This window comes from Berghia stephanieae, chromosome 7 (genome assembly GCF_034508935.2).
Source record: "Berghia stephanieae isolate SIO BIC M18660-M18661 chromosome 7, UCSD_Bste_1.3, whole genome shotgun sequence".
Classification (NCBI taxonomy): Eukaryota; Metazoa; Mollusca; class Gastropoda; order Nudibranchia; family Aeolidiidae; genus Berghia; species Berghia stephanieae.
Window position 1 is genome coordinate 26,175,064 of NC_088366.1, and position 26,420 is coordinate 26,201,483.

The window sequence follows — 26,420 nt, forward strand, 5'->3', positions numbered from 1 at the left end:
AAAAACTAAAATTTAAGACTTCTGGTCATTTTGACGTTAAAATCCCTTTTTGGCATCTGGTTTACCACGACATAATACAGATTTTAAGTGATGATTCACATTAGGTATTATTTTTTTGTAATCATGTTTTCATCTATATATTTTACTCTGTGATAATTAAGTGATATTTACTCAAATAAAGTGACAACAGTTCAACATTTATGATTTATCTAATGGATTTCACATCATGTGACTTTCTACTCTTAATGATCATTTTAATTGATGCTGGAATTATTTTAATAAAATAACTATGTAGGTCAGTCTGAAATTTATTTCATTAAAAAGAAATATATATTTATATTTTTATTCATTTCTTTTTTTTTAAGAATAATTTTTGATTTTAAAGTGACAATTCTGATTTTTAAATTGTCTTATCCTGTTTTACTGACATCATGGGTTGGCTGCTTAGGATGTATGAGACATCCAAAATTAATGTCTATTTCTGATAAGAAGAGGAAAATAAGGCAAGAAAAGTCACTGTCAAAGACATACCATTCAGGTGTTTCAGAGAGGAAAGTTGCAATGTTTGTTTTCACTTTATTGAAAACACTGGTTTTTAACAACAGTTACTGCTATTGATTTTCAAAGTCTTGTGGCCGTTGATCAAATGGGATTAATCACTACTTAAAAAGGCACATTATTTGTTTTATTCTATCAGAATCAATGACATCTGTTTAAATACGTTGACATCCATGATGAGGTCCAAGACACACAGGAAGTACCTTCATCACATGAACAACAGCGCCATTCCATGCTCTCAATATTATAACATCACAAATAACAAGCCTTCTAAACCACAGGTACTATAATCGTCATCATTGTTATCATTGTTCTTGTCATCATCATCATCATTGTCATCATCATCATTATCATATCAGCATTACCGTCATCTCTGTAATATTTTTGTGTTATCCTTCAGTCATAATTTTATCTTCAAACTATTTTTTTTTCCGAGGGATGAACCAGTATAATGGAGAAAATGATAATCAACAAATGTGGTACCAACACATTAGTCAGTTGAATTTCTGTGTATAGGTCAATAAAAGCTTATGCGAGAATAAACTCATGAAACTGCAAATCAAAGAATTAAATCAATATTTTGTTTTATTGAAAATACCACAGGCTAGGTGATGCACCAGCTCATTTAGAATTTTAATGAATTAGATAATCAAGTGGTGTTGAGAAAACGATTGTAGAAAAAAAAATTATTACCATAGCAGAGACGGTTGGTTTTAATTTAGCACTATGAATTGCTTGGAAATTAACCAAGTAATCCCGTTACCATGTTCTGATGCAATCCATTTCATTTTAGTTTACTCTCAGTTTTCTTGTTAGATTAAATTTAATTAAATTCTCTGTATTCATCCTCTGAGTAAATTTCTCTTTAAGGGTTTATCTTGACAGTGACGGATAATCCAGACAATGACCTTGGTGTAATACAATGAGGTTACAACATAGGTGAAAGTTTTTGCTTGTTGAAAAATACAAAGTGCAACATTGGGGCTGGTAACCAGATTTGCCAGATATATGTGTAAAAAGAGAGAGAGAGAGAGAGAGAGAGAGAGAGAGAGAGAGAGAGAGAGAGAGAGAGAGAGAGAGAGAGAGAGAGAGAGACTGACTTCGTTAGGGAACACATACTGTTGCTTCCGCTTTTACGTATACGATATGACAAAAATATTTATTTTTTTTTCATTCTATCTCTCTTCTTCACTCAAGCAACCAAGACCTAGTACAAAAGGATCTGTGTAAGTAAGTTGCTATAGTTTTTTTTTTTGTTGTAATTACTTTATTACACTCCAGCACGATTACCTCAAACTCCTCGGGATATGCAAAAATGTTTGAGGAAACCGTACATTGCCATAATGTTTGATGGGGAGTTTGGAGGGGGGGGGGGGTATGGTCTTTGCTCCGTACCTGAAAGATTCCTAATTCAAATTTCTACTGTGTTTATTTAGCAAGCCACCTCTCCCTAGCTCAATTTGCGGCAGTGTGCTGCAGCTGACACCGAGGATATTTCAGTCTTCCATTTGAATAAACCATAAGACATATTTCCGCACAGGGATTGATAAAGGGAACTGTATTATTATTTACTTTATTGATATGTTACAAGGATGTGTGTGTGTGTGTTGGAAGGTGGAGGGGATTAGAGATTGCTGTATTACATTTCTCTACCGCCGTAGCCTACTATGAGCATGTCATGGCTCGTGGAATGGAACTTGATACTGATGGCAGATAAAGATAAGCAGAGAGGTGTATTTTATGTGAAGCGGCGATGGACTGTGTGCGTGGCTGTGTGTGAATTTGTGTGTATATATTGAATATGCATATGTGCATTGTAGATACACACGATACACGCATAAGTAACTGTCAATATCACAGTAAGGGATAACCCTTATCGGAGACTGATTCCGACCGGCACTGCCATCTTCTGGACGAAGTCGTCGGGAACGACAAATTCCTAAAAATAAAGAGAAGAGCCGCTAGGCCTACCCAAACCAAGCACCCAACGTCCTCTGCTATTTTTTTTCGAGCCAACTTGCCGGCCTGAAGACATCAGTGTCTGGCGAGTCGAGTCAGGGGAGATAATTTTGGAATGAATTTTTTTACTTTTGTTGCCTCCCGAGCATCTATAAATAGACCTTTGCAAGCTGTTTTTCATCAACAACATGCTAGTACAACACGCACAGCAGCAGATTAAATACATTAAAAAAAAAAATAATGAATGACAAACATTTGAACTGAGTAATGGGAAATTCCCCTGAGGCCAGGGGACCAATAGCCACCAGGGCTGCTCTGTTTTACATTTGTCCACTCTACCTTTAGTACATGCCTGCCAGCAGAAATCATCAGTGCCTCACCTGCCCCTAACCCCCAGACCATGACCATTTTTCACCGATGTTTTGGACCCATATGAGTCTAAAATACATGGCAATTTACGGCATTACAATGCAATTCCACACGTTAGTAGCCAAACAATGTTATAAATTCTCATAAATATTCATTTTTGTGTATTACTTTTTACAGCCCACAGCTTCTAGCAGCTTAGTATAAAAACAAAAACAAAACTAGAGCTTTTATATAGTACAATATCCACTAAACGGGCTCAAAGCACTTTACAAGGGGTCCCTGCAGCAACACTTAACATGTAGGTTGGGACATGACACCTGTTAGGCTATATTACAATTTTTTCGGACGGAGACAGTGCTGTGAGCGGCCAGGTACTCATTTTACACCTAGGTATGGTGAGAGAATGTAAGTAAAGAACCTTTTCCAAGGGCTCAACTATGCGCCGAGCAAGGCTCGAACCCAGGACCACATAGCCGCATGTATCACTATGACTCTGACAAAATCCGGTTTTGAAACAATTAGTCCCATAAGTAAATGCATAGAAGAAAATCATGTTCCTATTTTTGGATATAATCCTGTTACTGTTACATTTATTCAACTATCTGATTAAAAAATGATTTATTTTTTTTTTGCTTTTCCTCCCCCAGAAGAGGCAGCCAAGGGAAAAGCAATGGAGCCACTAAAAAGTATGATTTGTGATTCCCAGTTTCGTGAGTGATGTATTAGCAATGTTTTATTGGTGTCATTATTAGCCCTATACGCGATGATGAAGAAAAGTGAAATTATGAACAAAGTATAGATGATAGAAAAGGGCATGACAATATTCGAGAACACAGTTTAAAAAATAAAGTTCCTTTTTACTCACTTAGTCCTAGAGATTTTTGCTACTTTTCAAAATTGGAAAAAAAAATGTATTAAAAATGAGCATATGCATAGATATTTTCATTCCAACTACCATTAACTCTTTAAGATTCAACCCGACAAAAACCGACAACGGCCAAATATTCATGGGCGGGGTAGTCAAGACTGGCCTCAGTAAGTAAAATCCAATCGTTGTGAAGGAAATGACAGGCCCTGTCACTGCCGCAGGGTGTTTTCAGCTTTGATTTTTATACATTTGCCGACAGAAAAGAAAATATGTTTCAGAAATTGCGATTTGGATCCTATTTTATATGCGGGTGAAAATCATTGACATTGCACTTTGTTTGGTAAAAATTGGTAAAAAATTACGACTTTGGTGATGAAAAATGACTTTGAAGACAATTATTGTAAACTTTAAAAAATATTATGAATAATTTATAACTCCCTTATTTGTCGGTCGATTTTGTCATTCGAGGTATCAATTTTATTGCAATAAAGAGATAGGAACTTCAGAGTTATTTTTTTCTGATGCGAAATTATTACTTTGTAATTTTAACACCAAGAAAAATAGTCGGTAAATAAATTTGTTACACCTCTTTGATAGACCGCCAGGGTCCATTTGTGTAGAATTGTGAATCAAGCGTCTCAAAGTCTTCGACCAATCACAGGCTATCTATCCAGCTGGCCGAAACAAAGACGCTTCTCCCCGTCGATGTATTACGCTATTGTTATGCAAGGAATATAACACCTTATTGAGTAGGCCTAAAAGCTAAAATCTAAAAGTAAAAAATATAATTCTGAGGAATTTGAAAGTCACATTGCTGAAATCAGCTTGAAAAAAGAAGTACATTGGTCTTTGTTTCATAAAAATCGGTTGAAAACCAACTGTTTTACGAATAAATTTGATTTTAAAAATTGCTTTTGTTTATTTTAGCTTTTTTTAGCAACTTTTTTATTTATCGGCCGATTTTCTTGATTTTATATCATTCTTTATATCTCAAAGAGACGAGGTCAGTGATATACTCTGTTTGTTTCAAATGTAACTAGAACATAATTTGGCTTTTTTACCTATCAACCATGCCTGGGTAATTTATTCATCAACGTGGCGATTGTGACGCAACTATTCCATGGCCGTCTTCCACTGCCTCAACGATGATTCAATTCATTGTTGACGGCTGCCAGAATGACCAATCGTTGAAGGGTCAAGATGCTCAGTAGCCAATCGTTCTTCGGTCAAAAAACTAAGAACTCATGAGAACAAAAGTTTGAAATTTGGTGATGGACGGACCTATGAAATCGTTTCTGGGCGGAGTTTAGCCATGAGTGACCGTAGAAAACGAAAAGGCGACTACTGATATCAAAGAGTAGGCTTATATCATCAAAGGATATCTATATGATTGACATGGCCATAAAGGGAACTCATTATCTACTCCCCCAAAAAGAATCTGAACACGAGAGGGTTAACATGTAAAAATTAAAAACATTAGCTTTGATATGATGCCTATAATTTGTCTCAGAAAAATGTAATAAAAAGGCATGGGGTAAAAGTAACCCGGTAAACTATGGATATAGTCGGTGTTAGGGTTGAGTGAGTTAATCATCACGAGGGGAATTATTGTTTCTTTTGGGTCTATCGTGAGAAGACCACTATACAGTTGTATCATTATTGATTTTAGTCCATCTTGATTATTGCAACTCTTTTGCTTGTAGGCCTTCCAGTTGTGAAGATAGATAAACTCCAGAGAGTTCAAAACAGGGCAGCCAGATTAGCGATTGGAAAATCAAAATTCAACAGCGCTACTGATCTGCTCTGTACTCCTTATTGGCTCCCAGTTAAAGCGAGAATTGGAAACAAACTTCCTCATTTTGGTCGACAAAACTGCCTAAGGTTATGTAACAGAGCTACTAACCCCATTCAAGCCAGCATTAGTGCTGAGATTGCAGGATCTTAAATTGCCATCAATACCAAAAATGAAATTGAAATCTTAAGGTGATAGATCTTTTGCCACATCTGGCCCAACTGTTTGGAATTTGCTTCCTGTATCTATCCAATTCTCAATCAGTACTGTGATTTTCAAGAGAGGTGGGCTGGGCACCATTGGGGAATGAACCTGGGATTATGGGAAGTGGATGCCAGTAGAGAATGAACCTCGGACTAAGGGAGGAATCGGAAAAAAGAAGTACCCTTCTGGGTTCACTCCCCACTGCTGTCCAAATCCCATATTCCTGACTTCACTCTCCACTGTTATCTACCTCTCATAGTCCCAGGTTCATTCCCCATTGGTGCTCACCCCCCTATAGTTTCAGGTTAATTCTCCTCTGGTGCCCACCTCCTGTACTCCTGGCTTCAATTCCCACTGGTATCCATCTCTTATAGTCCCAGGTTCATTACCCTCTGATATCCTCCTCCCATAGTCCCAGGTGCACTCCCCATTGGTGTCCATTTCTACCCACTGCTGCCCACTTCCCATACTTCAGATGGTTTCAGCGGGTTTCTTTATATAGAAACATCCCATTTTCCGGTCCACCTAGTAGTGAAAGGGTAAAGATCTGTAAAAATGTGTATGAAAAGGTGCCAGATAAAGCAGCAAGAAAAAAAAAACCCATCCCAAATAATGAATTACAAAGATAAATGTGATTACCACTTCTTTGAAAAAATATATTTTTCAGGATTAAAATTTTCGCCCCTCCCATCATCCAAGCTAACTCTTCCAAGAGTGCTTCAGATAAACGGGTGTAAGTGATCTCATCTCACTTTCACTGTTCATCATCATCATCATCATCATCATCATCATCATCATCATCATCATCATCACCATCTATTTACCACACTTGATATTTGATATGAAAAATGTTCAGTTTGCCTCTTGTATTTTATTTAAAACCAGTTGCTTATAAAGCAAGCCCAAGCCATAATTGGACTCTTATGAAACAGATTGGTAGAGCACTTTATTCCAATGCTAACTCTGTTTCAAATCTGTGTAGAATTTTTGTTCTGGTCCCTTTATCTACCCAAGCAATGATCGTGGATTCAAGTTATGTTTAGTCGGAAAAATTACTGGAACTTTGTTTTTTTTCAAGGTTGACTAACAATTGTTATCAATACAAAATGGAGCTTATAGGCGATGCAGTGTTGAAGTATCCTAATTGTAGTATTGTGTTACAGTCGAGTCTATTTAATCTTTAATGTCACTAGCAGGTCAAAGTGACACACCCCCCCCCCCCCCCCCCTCTGTACATTTTTAATCAATGTGTTTTAATAGGATATTAACTCTCAGAACTCTAGATACATTTTGCTTCCTTTGAATTTTCTTCTTTCAGTTTGTGATGTTAATGTTTACAATTTTATCAAGCGATTTTTTGTTGTTGTAATTCATAAGAATTTTGTTTGCACATTCACTTTCTGGTCTTTTTGACCCAGTGACTCACAAAGCAGAATTTATTTTGTAAATCTTTATTTGCCACTTGTGTGTATTTTATACCCAATACTCTTCAACAGTCGTAACGTCACTTCCTTCCTAATGACGCATGGTATCTTAGTAACACTGGCTCTAAACTATCGGAACAATGGCGGACGCCCGTATGAAATATTTCTCCGGCGAGCATAAAAGCGTATCCAGAGGAAAAAAACCCCATAAATTTGATCATGTTTTGACTTTTACACATTCTGATCACTAGGCATATGAAAAGTTTTAGCCAGCATGAAGAATAAAAAGTAATAATTTTCTTTGTTTAGAACCACAATGGCCGCCATTGCCGGGCAGCGTGACATCAGACTACTGAATCCAATTGACTGGCACAGAGAGAAAATCGATGTCATTATCCCATTTTTTTTTTTTTTACATTTTTTTTTGCTTTTACCAATCATGCACAGAATTTATGATACAAACCATGATCTAAGTGCATTTCAAAGTTTAATTTTCACGATAGGCAATATAATTTAACATTTACGACACACTACGAAGCTTGTTTAAATACTTATACAATATTTCTGGCCAAAGGAATGCTTTTTGACAAACGAATTTGTCTAATACTAGGGCGACCTCATCCAGATTGTCGCTTGTCTTTGATTGGACAAGTAAAATCACCAGCTGAAAACTTTTATATAGGCTACAACAATCGCGGTGTTTAAGTGTATTTTGTCATTTTCAATAATCAAAAACAGACTATGTTTTTGTGCTGATGTTTAGTTTTACAAATGTTACAGCATATTGACACTTTAATGTCATATAAGCCTTAAATTCAATTTTAAATGTTGATCATTTGTAAATCATTTGTCCTTACTAATTGGCTTTGTATCCTTGTCCTAGAATGGGACTATTTTGTCCTGCTTGGATCCTGTCTCTAGTCTTCTGCAAGAAACATTGATGGACTGTTCTTGCACCTGATTCTGCTGTGTCTGTTTTAACAACCCCCCTTTGTATCTCTTTCTCTTGGATGCTTCTAATTGTGTATAATATGTTAATTTTATAGTTTTCCTTCATCTTTCTTTTTACTGGCACTAAATATATCTGAAAATATTGCAACCACCATTAAAACCTCTATGGTTTCTCTTTTCTAAGTCGTTTGTTGAACAAATGCATTCTGCATTTTACTACCCAGTATACTTCCAAAAAGGATACACAGATTTTTTATCGTTTTTAAATGCATATTATTTTGAGCGTAATAAACCTTAAGACAATATGTTGAAATTAAATAAATTTTCTGTTTACTGTTTTATCCACTAGCAATTATGAGATGCCCACCCAATTCGAAGCATATCGCAAACAGGCTCTGTAAGTACATTGAAGAAATTCAAGAAATATGATTTGTTCAGATTCTTTTAGGAAAATCTGTGTGATGATATACAACTACTCTACCACTACTACCACTATTAACACTACCACCACTACTACTACCACTACTATTACTACTACTACTACTACTACTACTACTACTACTACTACTACTACTACTACTACTACTAATACTACTACTACTGCTACTACTACTACTACTACTACTACTACTACTACTACTACTACTACTACTACTACTACTACTACTACTACTACTACTACTACTACTACTACTACTAATAATAATAATAATAATAATAATAATAATAATAATGTCATGATATTGTTTACTGTTTAGAGATAGTTCTATTTGTCACTTAATGTTTGTAATTGATCTGTGTCTGTACTGTATTGTCTAACTCTTTGTGTTTTAATTTCTTTCCAGATCATGTCGATTTAAATGTTGAATAAAGCCTATATTTTGCATGGCAATCATTCGAATTACTTTCTAGCTTCACAACAATTTATTCAACATTTAACATGGAACGATTCCTTCGACCTGAGCGGTTCAGCGCTGAACCCAATACGCCTGATGCATCAAAGCAATGGAATCACTGGCTCTGTACATTTAACAACTTTCTCTCTTCGTACCCGAACAGGCGACTGACAACAAACTCAATCTGCTCGTCAATTTCGTCGATCCTGTCGTCTACGAAGATATTGCTGATTGTACTACATTCGATTCAGCTGTTGACGTTCTGAAGAACATATACGTGAAACCAAAAAACGAAATATTCGCGAGACACGTCTTGGCTACTACAAAGCAAGAACCAGATCAATCCCTCGATCAGTTCCTTCAAAAGTTGAAGAGACTTGCCAAAGAATGTGATTTTAAAGCTGTTACTGCTGATAAGAACAGGGATGACTTTATCCGAGATGCTTTCATCTGTGGTCTCTCTTCTAATCAGATCAGGCAGCGACTCCTCGAGAATAAGACAATCGAACTTATGGCCGCTTATGAACAGGCTCGATCCTTGGAGATGGCTGAAAAACACTCTCAGAACTACAGCACACCAACTACTGTGCCATGTGGCAGCACTGCTCCTCCGCCCTCTGAAAAGGAACTTGACTCATTCAATGCTTCAGTCACGAACTCTAAATGCTTTTTCTGCGGATACCAACGACATCCTCGATCAAAATGCCCTGCTAGAAGGCGCTGTGTAAAAGTTGTGGAAAAAAAGGGCATTTTCAAAGGTATGCCAGTCAAAAAGTAAAAACGAATATGCATCTGCAGCAGACCCGAATACACTCAGTTCAGCCTTTTCAGCCGCAGCTTCCGCTAGTCTCTACAGAGCTGTTATTGAAGTGAAATTGTTTAACAAACCCGTTAAAGCGTTGATAGACCCTGGAAGCTCCGAGAGTTTCATTTCAACAGAGATCGCACAAAGTCTCCAATTGAAGATTTTCAAATCAAAGAAAGAAATCTCCATGGCGTCTACTAATCTTTCCAGTACAACCAAGGGTCATTGTTTTGTCTCTTTGGAATACCAGGGACGTTTCTATGAGATTGTGAAATTTTCCATCCTGTCAGGGTTGTGTTCGGACTTGATTTTAGGCCATGACTTTCTTGAACAGCATGATGGAGTTCAAATATCCTTCAAAGGATCAAAGCCTACTTTCTCCGTTTGTAGTCTCACTGCTGCAAAAATCGAACCTGTTTCTCTTTTCAAGAATCTCCTTCCAGAAGTCAGACCTATTGCAACAAAATCAAGACGATTTTCATTACCAGACAAGCAATTCATTGACTCTGAGGTTAAGAAACTTCTTGACGAGGATGTGATCGAACCATCTGATTCTCCATGGCGAGCGCAGGTATTGGTGACAACTAACGAACGACACAAGAAACGCATGGTTGTGGACTATAGTCAGACCATCAATCGCTTCACTGTACTCGATGCATATCCACTTCCAAACATTAATGAAATGATTGAAACAATTTCAAACTACAGTGTCTATAGCACCCTCGATTTGCAAAGTGCTTACCACCAGATCCCAATAAAAGACGAGGAGAAACTGTATACGGCTTTTGAGGCCAGTGGAAATCTCTACCAATTCAAGCGAATTCCCTTTGGAGTCACTAACGGAGTGGCTTGCTTTCAGCGCATCATTGATTCCATTATTCGAGATGAGAAACTGAGTGACACATTTGCTTACTTAGACAATGTGACAATCTGTGGCAGAAATCAGCAAGAGCATGATGAAAACCTTGTGAAATTTCTCAGGTGTGCCAAAGAATATAATATAACATTCAATGAAAGTAAGACTATCCAGTCTGTTAGACAAATCAAGTTACTTGGATTTCAGGTGTCCAAAGGTTGCATTCAGCCAGACCCTGACCGATTACGGCCACTGAGAGAACTTTCAGATCCTCACAATATCAAATCTCAACAGAGAGTGATTGGAATGTTTGCATACTACTCATCCTGGATCCCTCATTTCTCGGATAAAATACACCCACTGGTCCAAAATACCACCTTTCCATTGTCAGGAAAAGCCAAGGACTCGTTTGATCTTTTGAAAAAGGAGATTGAAAACGCTGCTGTTGTGACAATTGACCACAACGCTCCTCTAGTTGTAGAAACCGACGCTTCTGAAATTGCAATCGCAGCAACACTAAATCAAGGTGGACGTCCTGTGGCTTTCTTTTCAAGAACTCTGAACCACAGTGAAAAGAAGCATTCTTCTGTTGAAAAAGAGGCTTACGCTATTGTGGAAGCCCTTCGAAAGTGGAGGCACTATCTTCTAGGAAAGCATTTCAAACTTGTGACAGATCAGAAAAGCGTTGCCTTTATGTACGGAAATTCTGCAAAAGGAAAAGTCAAAAATGATAAAATCCAAAGATGGAAGATTGAACTGTCAAGCTACAGTTATGACGTTGTGTATCGACCTGGAAAAGACAATGTAGCGGCTGACGCATTTTCAAGGGAGTTCTGCTCATCTACTGGTTCAGATTTAGAAACTTTAAAAAGCCTTCACGACTCACTCTGCCACCCTGGAATTGCAAGGATGAACCATTTTGTCAGGTCAAAGAATCTCCCATATTCCGTGGATGAAATACGAACAATCTGCAACAACTGTAGGGTTTGTCGTGAGCTAAAACCTTCATTCTACAAACCGCAGAACCTCAAAGTGGTCAAAGCAACTCAACCATTCGAGCGTTTGAGTGTTGATTTCAAGGGTCCCTTGCCGTCATCGTCCAAAAATCGGTATCTCCTAACAGTTATTGATGAATATTCTCGCTTCCCTTTTGCGTTCCCATGCTCTGATATGAGCTCATCAACTATCATCAAGTGCTTGTGTCAATTGTTCTCATTGTTTGGAATGCCTATTTCAATACATTCTGACAGAGGTGCTAACTTCATGTCAAGTGAGCTTCAAGATTTCTTGTGCAAAAAGGGTATCGCCTCAAGCCGAACGACCCCATACAATCCCCGGGGAAATGGACAAGTAGAACGTCTGAATGGAACCCTTTGGAAAACTATCACGTTAGCCCTGAAATCACGTGGTTTGAATGTTAGTCAATGGGAGTCAGTGCTTCTTGACTCTCTCCATTCAATAAGATCACTCTTATGCACTGCGACAAATGAGACTCCTCATGAACGAATCTTCCGCTACAATAGAAAGTCAAGCACTGGTACAACACTTCCTAGCTGGCTGACTACTCCAGGAACTGTTTTGATGAGGCGTCATGTAAGAGCCTCTAAATACGAACCATTGGTGGACGAAGTGGAACTGTTGGACGCTAATCCGCTCTATGCCTACGTCCGACTTCCTGATGGTAAAGAAACTACTGTGGCTTTGCGTCACTTAGCCCCTGCTGGTGAAATGACTACTGCCCAACCCTCCAATGAAGAATCACCCATGGCGTTTGACAACACGAGCGTAACTCCACCTTTTCAACCTGTTCAAAAGAATGTGGGAAACGATATTTTACCTGAAACTGTTCTAGAACAGCTTGATGTACAAACTGTGGAAGCGGGTGTAGTGCAAAAATCTGCCTTGGACGAACCATCAGTCTCTGATCCTAACAATCCTAATGAGCTTTCTACTCAAAACGAATCCCGTTCAAACTCCAGAACGAGTGGCTTCATTCGGACGAGACCATACAGTTTACGAAATAGAGAAGCATAATTTGAAATCTCTTGCCACATGCAAGGGGGGAAGAATGTCATGATATTGTTTACTGTTTAGAGATAGTTCTATTTGTCACTTAATGTTTGTAATTGATCTGTGTCTGTACTGTATTGTCTAACTCTTTGTGTTTTAATTTCTTTCCAGATCATGTCAATTTAAATGTTGAATAAAGCCTATATTTTGCATGGCAATCATTCGAATTACTTTCTAGCTTCACAACAAATAACAATAATAATAATACCACTACTACTAGTTAAGATAAACAAAAAGTCTTTAAATAAATTAAAGCTGTGTTTTTGGAGAATTTATTTTTTTATTTTTAAATTTTTTAATTTAGAAGATGCAGATTTCAACTTTACTCTAAAATAATCATTTTTGTGGTGTAAATCATGTACATAACTTTCAAGGCATTATTGAAGTTTTGGTGGTATTTTTTGCAATTTTGTTATCATCAATGTCCACTTCAAATCCATCCATAAGAGGGACTGCACACCTGTCCTTTTCTTCATCATCTTCATATTTCTCTGAATAAAAACAAAAACAATTATAGCGTCTCCATTATCTGAACCATCCTCCATAATGATACTTCAACGACATTGTAGCTCAGCATTGTTTACAGATTTATTAAATTGAAAAAAAAAAATACACTTGAATTGAATAGTTATTTATTTTTTTTACTTCCATATCAATTTGAGAGGCTCAGTGATAGCAAAATAAATAATGACATTCTTGTTGGATATATTATATGTCTGATGCACCTGCAGGAGTAAATTAGCCTGTCCAATGTATTTGTCTGACACGTCGTCAATGATTTAAACACCACCACAACATGACCATCATTAAAATCACTACTTCAACCACCACCACCACCAAATCATTCTCTACCACCACTATTACAATCATATTCTATCATCATCGTCACTATCATCACTACTGTAACCATTGTATCATCATCGTCATCATCATCACTATCATAACCACGACATCATCATCATCATTATCGTCATCATCATCATCATAAGCATCATCATCATCATCGCTACCACTACCTCAGCATTTCATTATAATCACCAGTGCTTTATTTATTATTGTTGTTTTGATTTTGAAAAGCAATAAAAGGGGCAGAGGTAAGAGGGTTGTATTATATAGTATTTGACATCTTCAACCATTATACGTATCATCTGGTAAGAACAGTCACATTTCTCTAATCCGGAACTCCACAATCCTGATGTATCCATTATCTTACAGGGATGGATTTTTTTTCTTCTTTATTTGTACACTTTAGGGATTGATTCCATTATCCAGATGTCTGTAATCCGGAGAAAATACTGAGAAAAGAGGTATTTGGATTGGAGAGACTTGTTTGTATAAGTATGTTTGAGTTTAAAACAATCGAGAAATATTATTACAGGATTTTCTAAATTTTTAGCCTACCCTTACAGGAATACTCGTTCCTACATGTTAAGTGTTGCTATAGGCTTTGGACATCTTGTAGAGTCCTTTGAGCTCATGTATTGGATATTGCATACTAAGTCCTTTTTTCCCCCCATTTGTCTTTTAGGGTTTTTTTTTGTCACCAGATTTCACACAAATGTCACATGCCTTTTTGAATCTTTGGTGCATAGAATAGATTTTTAAAATATCAATAACGAATTTACTCTTCTTTTTTGTTAGCTTAGAACGCAAGCAAAGACAAGATGAAATCCATGCATTAGAGTAAGTATCTATCCTATTAGTTTCTATCATTTACCAGGACAGAACTAAACTGTGCATATCAATGACTTTAGACGCAAACTTTAATCTGGGAAATCCTAATTGTGCAGGAGATTTAAAAAAATTTTTTTTTTTTTAAATTGAGCTTTATATAGCGCAATATCCACTAAATGTGCTCAAAGCGCTTTACAAAGGGTCGTGGTCAACAGCAACATTTAACATGTAGGACGAGACATGACGCCTGTTAGGCAATATTACAATTTTTCGGACAGACAACGCTGTTAACGGCCAGGTACTCATTTTACACCTGAGTACGGTGAGAGAATGTGAGTAAAGAGCCTTTTCCAAGGACTCAACTATGCGCCGAGCGCGAGGCTCGAACCCAGGACCTTCCGATCCGAAAGCGAGTGTCATACCACTAGACCACATAGCTGCACAATTTAGTGGTCCAAGAACCCTGAACAGTGGCATCACATGTCAACAATGAAAAAAAGATTGTCATTGGATAGCTTTTCCCAATATTGATAGACTTGATGCGTCATTGGTTGAATAGTGATCTTGGCTTAAAATATAAAGACCATAATGTAAAATAGTGGTTGAATAGTGATCTTGGTTTAAAATATAAAGACCATAATGTAAAATAGTGGTTGAATAGTGATCTTGGTTTAAAATATAAAGACCATAATGTAAAATAGTGGTTGAATAGTGATCTTGGCTTAAAATATAAAGACCATAATGTAAGATAGGAGTGGAAAGAGTTTGGGACCAAAGACATTGGTATATTTACTGTACATTACAAAAACAAAACCATGTATAATTCTGCGTCATGATAAAAGGGCATATAAGCATATGATGGGGTTAGTTTTGAATTATGGTCGGAATTGTGTTCGAAATTTTAAGGATTTGCTTTATACTTCAATTTCAAAATTTTGTATTCCTGACTGTGGTATTGCACATTACAGTATCATGTGCTGTGAAACGGGGATTCCCTTAATATAAATAGCTCACTTTTGTTTACATTGGCGCTTACGTCCTTCTACCATATGAGGGCAGAATTGAGATTTGGTCAAATTAAGATATTTATGTCTTTATCATCAGAATGATCCCTTTCATTTATGTACCAGCTTTATGAATGTCAGTTCCCTCAATTTAAAACAAAATTAAGTGAGCTGAAAGTCCTGTATGTGTCTGTAAAGGCTAGGGAAAAATGAAAATAATGATTCATGAACTCCTACATCTGAACAAGTTCCCAGTACCATTGCACTAAAAATTGAAAAATTTAGCTTTTATATAGCGCCACTAAACATGCTCAAAACACTTTAAAAGGGGTCTCTGACTAAAAGCAACACTTAACGTGTTGGATGTGACATGACGCCTGTTAAGCAATATTACTATTTTTGCAGACAGAGACAACGCTGTTAACGGCCAGGTATTCATTTTACACCTGAGTACGGTAAGAGGATGTGAGTAAAGAACCTTTTCTAAGAACTCAACTATGCGCCGAGCGAGGCTTGAACCCAGGACCTTCTGATGGAAAGCGGGTGTCATACCACAAGACCACATAGCCACACTACCTTGGGAATGTGCATTGGGAATAAGTTTGAAATTTCAAATGCAGGAATTCAAGAATACTTATATTATAGCCCTCCAATAACCTTAAACATGTTTTTTCTCATCAAGATTTAACTGATATCAAAATATTATTAATCTTAAGAATTGTCATTTTGTTAATGAAACCATTACGTGCCATTATCCATTTTTATAGAAACGGAATACGTGAGTGAGAATAATATTTCTTGAACTCCTTTGATTTTTTACCAAAGATAATATGAATGCCTCATAATATTTTTGCTATTATGTTATAGTAAAATCAAGTTTTTCTTAATAAAATTAGTTTATAACAATATATACATTTTTTTGTTGTTGCATGGCAGTTGTAATAACAAGGGTCAAAATTATATTTGATATGTAGGACAAAGACCATTGAATATTATTGCGGACTAAGCATAAGAATGATACAATACTTTGTATATCCGAAAGAGAATATTGATATTCCAAACCCATAACAAGTTTTAATGTGTATCAAATGCTCATGTATCAATGTTTTTTTGTTGTTTTTTTTTAAATATTTTTTTTTATGTAATGAATTATAATTTTGAAATAAATTTGTTCTTACAATTGTTCCACATGGGAAATGTAAAGACCTTTTAGCACAACTTTATGTAACTAGATGATTTATGGGTCAATGGTGGATTGTCTTGTTTTGTAACAATATTTAAGCAGATTTGCATGATACATTCTTAAATTTAATGAAAAAATTGTGAATCTAAAAGATGAAATCGCAATCGCAGCCCTACCGCGTTTAAGCAATGCCAGATGTGCCTTTGATGACTCACCTGGTTTTGGCGAGCAAAAAACAGCGTGCTTGCTGGACATGCATGTTATAGTAATTGTATGCAATCAATTTATTTAAATTTTTGGTGTTGTTGTTTATTTTATTCTTTTTAAAGTTTTAAAGTAATGAAAGATATCTTTTAAAAATTTCAGAAAGCTGAAATGCAGACTACCCCCGCCAAAGAAGGCTATTAATAAACCAAGTGAGTCTTCCTGTTTTTTTGTTTTTCCCAACATGTTACACCACTTTAAATTTAACTCTCTCTCTCTCTCTCTCTCTCTCTCTCTCTCTCTCTCTCTCTCTCTCTCTCTCTCTCTCTCTCTCTCTCTCTCTCTCTCTCTATCTATCTATCTATCTATCTATCTCTATCTCTCTCTATGTATGTGTGTGTGCGTCGCTCTCCCTACCTTTTTCCTTCTCTTCAACTCTGTTGCAGATTTTTGATGGTTTATAAAGGGAACCAACTCGTCTACAGTTCTTTGTATTTTGCTGCTATGGTCAATTGTCATACAGTCAGGCATTCAAATGTTTTGTTATATACTTTTTTAAAGATCACAAGTATCATACTATAAGTGCCTCATGAGGGATGGATACAGCTGACTCATATAAATGGAGACAACAGTCTAATCCAAATCCATGCTGTTACAGCTTCAACATGGATGATAAACACATTTATGTGGGCTTGGGATGGGGTTAGATTATGGCTTTGTATCAGAGCTGTGGAGTTCCGGTGAATGAATCCTTGAATAATTCTGGCTGGATCAAAAGTATTCATGAATACCTTTGATCCAGCCAGAATTATTTTAGTTAATGGACCAAAATCGAATATTTTTATATTCGAAGGGAATAATAATCCAAAAGATTCTAAATCTTTGTAATTATTAGTAAAAACACCATAAAAGAGTCTTGGGTCCAATAAGCATTTCATAGAAATCATATATCACCATTAAACATTATGTAGAATATTTTGGTCTCCTGGATGGAATACCAAACGCCAACCTGACATAAATTGAGGTGAAAAAGATTACCAGGTAGTCTGCAACCTGATCCGGTGTGTGAGTACTACTCAGTGTTTGAAAACTTTTGATCCGGTGTTGTGCTTGAATATTACAGACCCGGTGTTTGTTGCTAATTGATGTCAAATTTATAGTAAAAGTTATGTTTGAATGCAATATTATTCCATCTTTCAGTCATGTTCAAGAAAATAAGTTTACTGCTGATTCATGTAGTACCAATTTTCAAAATTTTTGCCCTGAAAACATCACAGCAAAATTTGATTTTGAGATTTGTTTCCCTCGTTTTCTCTTTTGTTTAGAAGTATTCATGAATACCAGGTAGGTGTCGGCAACTTACTGCAGTATTCATTCATGTAGTCGGCCAACGGAAATCTCGCAGTGAAATCGCAGCTCTACTTTGTATCACAAAAAGTATCTCTTCCATATTTCTGTAGAAATGTTTTCTAATTGGGTAGTAAACTTGTCATCACTGTCATTATTCTCAGGTTTCCTGGGAGGGAATTCTATAAACTCATAGTACTTGGAAAAAATGAGAGAATGTGTGCATTTATTCGGGAGAGGGGTAGTCGATAGTAGCACTCCTTTGTTTGTTTTTGGGTTTTTTTTTGTGGTCTTTTATTGAGATGGCGGTTTGCCTTAGAATATCTTTAAAGAAGATCTTCAGTTTTTGTTTCCTCCTCTTTTTCAAATGTTATCCAGTTGCTCTTGTTTGCTGTCATGTTAGTTTTCAAATGTTATCCAGTTGCTCTTGTTTGCCGTCATTTTAGTTAAACTTTTATTGTTGTCATTGTTACTGTCACAGTAAAGGTTGTTCACAATTATCTTATGAAATTTTATTTTATTAAGAACTGAATTCATCTCACTCCAGTTATATTTCGGTAGGCTTAGATAAACTTTACCTTCTAATATTAGATCGTCTTTCCTTTTATAGCCTTCCCTCGAATTAATTTCTAATTAGTGAATACTTTTCGTTCTACATTCTGTCACGTAGCCACTTATTATAAAAGCTGATAGGTCTAACATTCTACACTCACTTCTCTCCACAATCTATGCCGGACGGCCAGTCGCTCTATTCCTTATATATACTGGAAGATTTTTATCTTTTGGGACTTTGTGGATATTATATCTCCACCATTAAGACGCCGGAGCTTTTAACTTTGATTGTATAATCTTCAAGGATCAAACCCGAGCCCGCTGTCAAAGAACTATACAATAACCCCTTACCAATTGCCTGGAAGTGGAATTTTACGAGCCCGAGCCTGTTATCAGAGGAATATATCATCCAAGCCTGTCAACTGCCTGGAAACGTAAACTTACGAACCTGACATATTATCATAAGTTACGTAATATATTCACATCTCTATTTGTAACTGCCACGATCGCTATTTATCTCTTTTAATTAAATTTCATCATTATTTTTATTTCATGGTAAACAAATCGTTAATTGTTCATTATAGTAACTAGTAAATCTGGGCCTCATTCTACTATATCTTTATGCATAGTCGAGTAGCTCTTACTCACTTGAGACCATGACATTACATTGGAACATCTTGGCCGCTATCGACTTTTTCAATGTGGTGTATAGCTTCATCATCGGAGTTCCTACATGCATTGATATTCCAACTAGGTTTACCCAATTGGTATGACAGTTTCTGACTGCCTTGGACATGTAAAGGTTTTGCTGATAAAAGTTTATAGCCTTTGAAGAGCTCTTTCAGAGAGGGTCGCACTCGTGCCCCAAACTATTCAAGACAATCCTGAGTCTGGACAACTAGGTCTTACCAATGTGGTATGACAGTGTTCTTGAACTGCCTTGGGACATGGTAAAAGGTTTTGCTGATAAAAGTTTATAGCCCTTTTGAATGAGCTCTTTCAAGAGGTGGTCGGCACTCGTGCCCCAAACTATTCAAGACAATCCTGGAAGTCTGGGGACAACTCTGGCCAGCTATGTGATTTCTGTGATGTGATGTTTTGATTTTAATGTCTGACTGTAAACGTGGAATATTGTGTTGATCCTCCCAAAGTGTGAGATTTCAAAGTGTATTTTCAAGAAGAAGAAGAAAAAGTTGTGGATTACATATTTTACACATATATAATTGCATTTTCTTTCGAATACTGTTTGGCAGTTTCAAGTAACAATTTTCTCACACCATGCAATTTGCGAAGTAAGTTTGGCTATCTACACCTCACATCATTAAAAAAAAATTTTACTCACAAAGATATCATATTTTTCTCAATTATTATGAACAGTATGACAAATAGTATAAATTAAAATACGCTTTTGATTCTACCAAAATATTTTTTTTTAAACGGATAAAAAAACTTTCTCTCTCTTTCCTACAGGTTTAAGTGTTGCTGTTGGCTAGGGACCCCTTGTAAAGCATGTATCGTGGATATCGCACTATAAAAATGCTCGTTTTATTCTCTCTCTCTCTCTCTCTCTCTCTCTCTCTCTCTCTCTCTCTCTCTCTCTCTCTCTCTCTCTCTCTCTCTCTCTCTCTCTCTCTCTCGCTCTCGCTCTCGCTCTCAAATGTTCTTGCAGTTTACTTTTTTATATTTTGGTTTTATCTAGCCAGCAAAACATCCTCTAAAACTGAATATGAGGAGGAGGGTGAAAGGTCCAACAAATCATCAAGGTTTAATGTCATAATAAACTCCATAGCAAAAGGAATGGAAGGTGTAAAGGTGAGTATAGTATGAATGAAGTTGAAGTCACTCTACAGTTTGCTATTGTCTTTAGACTGCTACTTTTTGGTGATTGGTTCTCACTAAATTCTATCAGCCAGAGTGGTTTAAATGTTTTAAGATACCACATAGTTTCGTGTGTTGGTGCAATTGATCTGGGGGTCTGAAATGGGTGAGTATTTTTCTTGAACTCATTTCATCCTTTGAATTGGATGGTGAACCCTGACCCAAACTCCCCCAGCAATACCCTTTAACCTTGCTTTCTGTAAAAAAGTGACCCATCACTTCAAATAGTATTATGTCCGTATTGCTGCAGGTGCTTCAAATTTGAAATAGGATTTAAAATTGTTAACATCTACACCACCATACTATAGTAAAAAAATGTGAAACTTGGGTTCCATCTCTAGGGTGAATTTCTATTTACTTTTTTTTCTAATTCATTTTAAAATCAAATGTAGTTCTGTCCCCAAATTTGCAGTTTTACATAACAAAGAAGAAGAAGAAGAAGACATTGACATCACTTGGCTCTTTGACATTGTCCTTAGACTTAGATCGCAAATTGGATTATTAGTCCCTGTAACATGCTATGAACATTTAAAGTTTCACATAGTTTTGTGGGTTGGTAGCAGCTTCTAATGGTCTCACACTACTATGTTATGATGGTCTATCCAGGTGTTGAAATCGCTGCCGCTTCTGTGTGTAGTTGTGAGCCCACCTGGTAGCCTCTGTGGTTTCAGGTTCTTGTCCACAGCACATACATATATTGAAGGAGGGTGGGGTGTTAGCTCAGTGGTGGAGCTGTGCCTCACAAATAAGGGAAAGGGAATTGATTCTGGGTGGGGCAGAGATATTTATTTACCTTCTTGTCCACCTAGCAATGATTGTGTAGCTGGCATGGTCTGATAGATATGGTGGAAAGTACTTTGTGATAAACTAGTGTCCTATCCATTGGATAGCAAGCAATTGCTATTGTCTGTTAAACCTGAAATCTAGATTAGTACCAGCCTTATGACTCTGAATGACAGTCTTTATGAAATAAGTGATAAATGTTTGTAGCGATAATAAGTTGGTATCCAGCCAAATGCATGGCCCCAGTGCAATAATATGGTCTAGTGGTATGACACTCGCCTTCGGATTAGAAGATGTCCTGGGTTCAAGTCCATAGTGGCGCATAGTTGAGTCCTTGGAATAGGCTCTTCACTCGCATTTTCTAACCATACTCAGGTTAACAGCATTGTCTCAGAAGGATAAAATAAAATATATCCAAACAGGCATCATGTCTCATCTTATGTGCTGTGTTGCTGTTGGCTAGGGATCCCTCATAAAGCGCTTTGAGACGTTTAGTGGATATTGCACTATATAAAAGAAAGTTATTTTTATTTTGTTTTTTTATTAATTTACAATTTAAAACAACATAAACCAAACTTATGACCAACCTTGTCCATTCTGTTGGATTTTATGACATGCAGAAAATTGTCAGTTTAAATTCTAAGATTTGAATTAAATTCAATGATGTTATAGAGGATGGTGCTTTTAGGTAATCATTTAAAATTAAAGAAGACAAAAAAAAGTTGTACTTTAAAGCCATTAGGCCCACAGAGCCGGACCTTTTCCAGAATTCCATGTCGTGAAACGGACAATAGTAATTTCTACTATCCTTTGGATACAACACTAGTCCCGCCATACCTTACAGACCCAGCTTCCTAATCACTGGTGTCAGTAAAAAAAAATCAATCTCAGTCCCTCAGTCTATTTGATACAGTAGAGTACCTATGAGGACCTGACGTTTTATGTTTCAAATCATTGTAACATACGTTAAATTCACATTTTGGCATCTACTTCACTCTGACACAATACTAATAATGAGATGATGGGTCACATTTGTCTCAACCAACATCTATAATCATTTCTGATCAAATCTTTTGAATATTGATCAATTTTTTTTCTTAGAGTACTGATTTTTTTTTGGGGGGGGGGGGGGGGGGGGGGTTTCTTCATCTGCTTGTGCAGAAAGCAAATGCAAAACTTGGTGGTCCACAAACCTTCTCCAACAAGAGCCGAGGGAATCAGGCATTTAAGTTATTTTAAAAACTAAATTAAAGACTGTTTTTCAGGGAGCAATTTCTCCAAACTTAAATATTTTGTTTTAAATGGGACACTCTGTGTGTGTGTGTGTGTGTGTGTGTGAGTCCTGTGTGTGTTTATGCTTGTTTGTAACACTCTTATAGCCTATGATTGGATCAGGTGCATATAAGCATATTATTATTATTATTATTAATATTATTATTATTTATATTGTTGTTATTATCATCATCATCCATCATTATCATCATCATCATTCCTATGATAACGAAAGATTCCTATCTTCTGTGGATTTGATACAAATTATGAATTATCTCTTCACAGCCTGCTGAGGAAACACCACAGTGAGTCATTATTTATTTTCTTATTCTTAAAATATAGTAATCCTTTAACAAACCTTTTATCTATTGCTTTGATGAATAGCTCGCAGATTGAAGTTTATGTTCAATCAAGTTATCAATACAAGGAAACTGGGAATCCTATCAACAAATAGTAGATCCTTTGGAGTAACACTTTGGATCATACTCATTTTCTCCAATTCTCTTCTCTTTTTTTCCAATATTATCTTCTCTAGAATCCAACACAAGAGCCTAGAACTTGAGTAATCCTGTTAATAAACTTTTTTTTTATTATGAATAATATAACAGTTGAAATATCCAAAGGGTAGAAAGAAAATGTCACTGTCTGTATAATGCTACGGAAACTTGGTTAAACTCAGACTCCGTGGGTTTTATGCATCTGACCTCTTACATAGTCCTTTTTTTTTCTTCAGAAATGCCACGTTGTCAGCAAAATTCCCAAATGGTATGCCTTCCTCTATTTTGCCCTTCTAATAAAAGAAATAATACTAAAAATGATAGAATTTTTAAAAAATTCATATTTGTTTATAGTTTCTAAGAAAATATAATTTCAAATTTCAAAATTCACCAGAGCTGAGACGTCACATCCAAGATTAAAGCCCATGCTAACAGCAGAAGAGTATCTCAGAACCAATTGGTTGCGGCTGACTGATGTAAGTAAATATAAGGCAGTGCAGGAAAAACCAAGTCAAATTCACCAGGATGACATTTTTAGGTGAAAAGTGGATCATGTCATTCTCAACATTTTGCGATTTATCATTTCATTCAGTTATATCGTATAAATTGTTGTATATATATATTTTCCATTAAGAACATTATAAAATTTTGAAAATGCTCCATATGCAAGTGTCATCTATTATTACCTCTTTTAAAAAAAGACTTCATCCAGTCTTATTTTTTTCTTTTCCTTATATAAACCAACTGATCAAAATTTGGCTAATATAAACACAAATCAGTCTTAGACTGGTTAAAATAGGCTGTTCTGTGGCATAGTGGTCTTATTTTTGCACCTCCATCAGTTGCCCGCACTCATATGTGAGACCATCACAGTCACACGCTGCCGATAAGAGATTCACAGGTTTCAGTTAAGAACCGTGGAGTCCAAGTCAGCTGATCCTCAGTTCTCTAAACCACATCAGCAAGAAATAAAAGTCACCTTGTGCAGCTGTATTGTCTTGTGATGTGACACTCGCCTTCAGGTCGGAAGATCCGGGGTTCAGTTCAAGTCCTGCTCTGAGCGGTGCATAGTTGAGTCCTTGGAAAAGGCTCCTTACTCACATTCTCTCACTGTAATCTGGTTTAAAAACGACCACCTGGCCATTAACAGCATTGTCTCTATCGGAAAAAAATTGTAATATCGCGTAACAGGTATCATGTCTTGACCTACATGTTACATCATTGTTGGCTAGTGTTGTTGTTGACTAGTGACAGCTTGTTAACACTTTGAGCACTTTTAGTGGATATTGCTCTCTATAATAGCTCAACTTTTTTTGATTTTTAAAATTTTTTTACGTCTGTCCTTGATAAACCTTGCTAAAGATAAACGTTTATTCTCTGATCCCAAGGAGTTTATCTTAAGCATACTCCTCTGTACATTTTATTAGGCAGAATGGGAATAGTTTCACAGAGTATATTTTGCATTTAGCTTCATTCTAATATAAAACCAGATTGAGACTGTGGAGTAATATATGGTTTACATATTGTATAACTATTGTTTAGAATGGCGATATTGAGCATTTTTATAACTGTTCAACCCACAGCGTCAAATTTCTGACCTAGAGGCTGAAATACGAGCCAGTGGAAAGGATCCTGGAATTCACCATTTCGCCAAAGTAGAAATTGGAGCTGTATTTTCGTAAAGAGTGCAATTCAGAAAAGGTTTCTTTCTTAAAACCAGGTCAGATTTTGATTTGTTTCTTAGGTCATTGTAAAAAAAGTATTTGTTATCACATTCACTATAATATTTTGTTATACGAACAAGAAAGGAAAAGATCACAAATGGTGAATTCAAGTGTCGAGAACATCAGACAATCAATTCCACCCTTTTTTTTTTCCCTATCAGTACATATAGCTCGCTGTCATTGTTTTGGAATTACTGTTGCTCTGGCGCAGGAGGAATCCTTCACCTTTAGGGAACTATGTTTCTTTTTGATAGGGAGATGTGATTTTTTTCCCCCTGTGAATCTTCTCCTTGTAAAATGAATAGTTTTTATCCTTATTGTCTAGATAAAATAAGATAATGTAATTGTTTTAAGGCAGTTCTTTTGGCAGTGATTTTGCACGCGTGATTTGATTGGATTTGAATTTTTGTTGATGTTATTGTTTTGCTGTTTTTTTAAGAAATAGCATTAAATATAATAGTGGGTTATATTTTTATAACGCATCTACAGAACAAAGTACTTCCTGATGCACCTTTTTTTTTGTGTTACATTGCCTGTGACTGTTTATAAGTCATTTTAACTCAAAACATTTGAGTTTTTCAGCCTAGAGACAACAATCGGTTGCTCTTTTATGTATTTCTGTTCCTTCTCTGAACTGAAAGAGGTAACCCTCAATAATTATTATCGATTGGTATTAGATTGTGCTACTATTCCACCACCATTTTTTGGTGGGCACGGGGGAGGGGGGGGGGGATGTTAGGAGAAGAGCACTCTTAAGCCTTAAAGTGCTGCAAACACCCTATATTTAACTTAAATTAATCAAACAATTTTGTTCATTTCCTTACCGAAGAAAAATTAAAAATTATGAATTTAATTTTATTTCAGGTCTTAAGTGGATGTCATAAAACCATAACCGTAAGAACTCTTCACAGTGAAGTCAGCAAATCTTGACATGAATACCAACAGAATTACATAATAATAAGCGGATGTTGTCTATTGGTGGTAATATTATGTTATGCCAGTTGTGTGGAAAGGACGCAATAAACTTGACATCAGGGTCCATAATGCTACCCAAGGAAGTTTTATTTTGCAAATTATATCTCTTTATCTCTCAACATTTTTATTGAGTGGTTTGTGATGATGTTGTAGTAGAGATGATGATATAAACTATATCATCATCCCTACCACCACCACTACTACATCTACCACCATCATCATTCGATCACCACTATTACTCTACAACTACCACCACATCATCATCCTACAAGCTACTATTAAAACCACCACTACATCGTCATTTCTACCACCACCTCCACCAAATCAACTTACCAACCACCACCACTGCTAGAACTACGTACCACCACATCACCAACCCTACCACCACGACTACAACTACAACCACCACCACATCATCATCCCTACCACTATTTCCACAACCACATCATCATCCCTACCACCACAACCACATCATAATCCCTCTCACCACCACAAAATCATCCCAACCACAACTTCTACTACCACCACCACAACATAATCATCCTTACCACCACTACTATTACAATCACCACCAC

At 36.4% G+C, this 26,420-nt stretch overlaps 1 protein-coding gene across 6 annotated transcripts in view; it reads left to right on the forward strand.

The window, feature by feature from the left end:
• LOC144976955 (uncharacterized) overlaps positions 1–25,924 on the forward strand; it is a 34,156-nt gene extending 8,232 nt beyond the window's left edge. For 2 of the 6 annotated variants that reach the window (XM_078921599.1, XM_078921598.1), the window contains exons 7-18: positions 698–839; positions 1,756–1,784; positions 3,534–3,572; positions 6,418–6,483; positions 8,475–8,522; positions 14,394–14,435; positions 16,980–17,029; positions 20,416–20,528; positions 22,935–22,954; positions 23,541–23,622; positions 24,730–24,866; positions 25,735–25,924. In XM_078921599.1, coding sequence (XP_078777725.1) covers positions 698–839; positions 1,756–1,784; positions 3,534–3,572; positions 6,418–6,483; positions 8,475–8,522; positions 14,394–14,435; positions 16,980–17,029; positions 20,416–20,528; positions 22,935–22,954; positions 23,541–23,622; positions 24,730–24,828 — 730 coding nt within the window. In that variant the 3' untranslated portion in view covers positions 24,829–24,866; positions 25,735–25,924. The remainder of the gene's footprint in view (positions 1–697; positions 840–1,755; positions 1,785–3,533; positions 3,573–6,417; positions 6,484–8,474; positions 8,523–14,393; positions 14,436–16,979; positions 17,030–20,415; positions 20,529–22,934; positions 22,955–23,540; positions 23,623–24,729; positions 24,867–25,734) is intronic. The other 4 variants (XM_078921603.1, XM_078921602.1, XM_078921600.1 and 1 more) reach the window with 3 other exon arrangements.
• Positions 25,925–26,420: the final 496 nt, after the last annotated feature.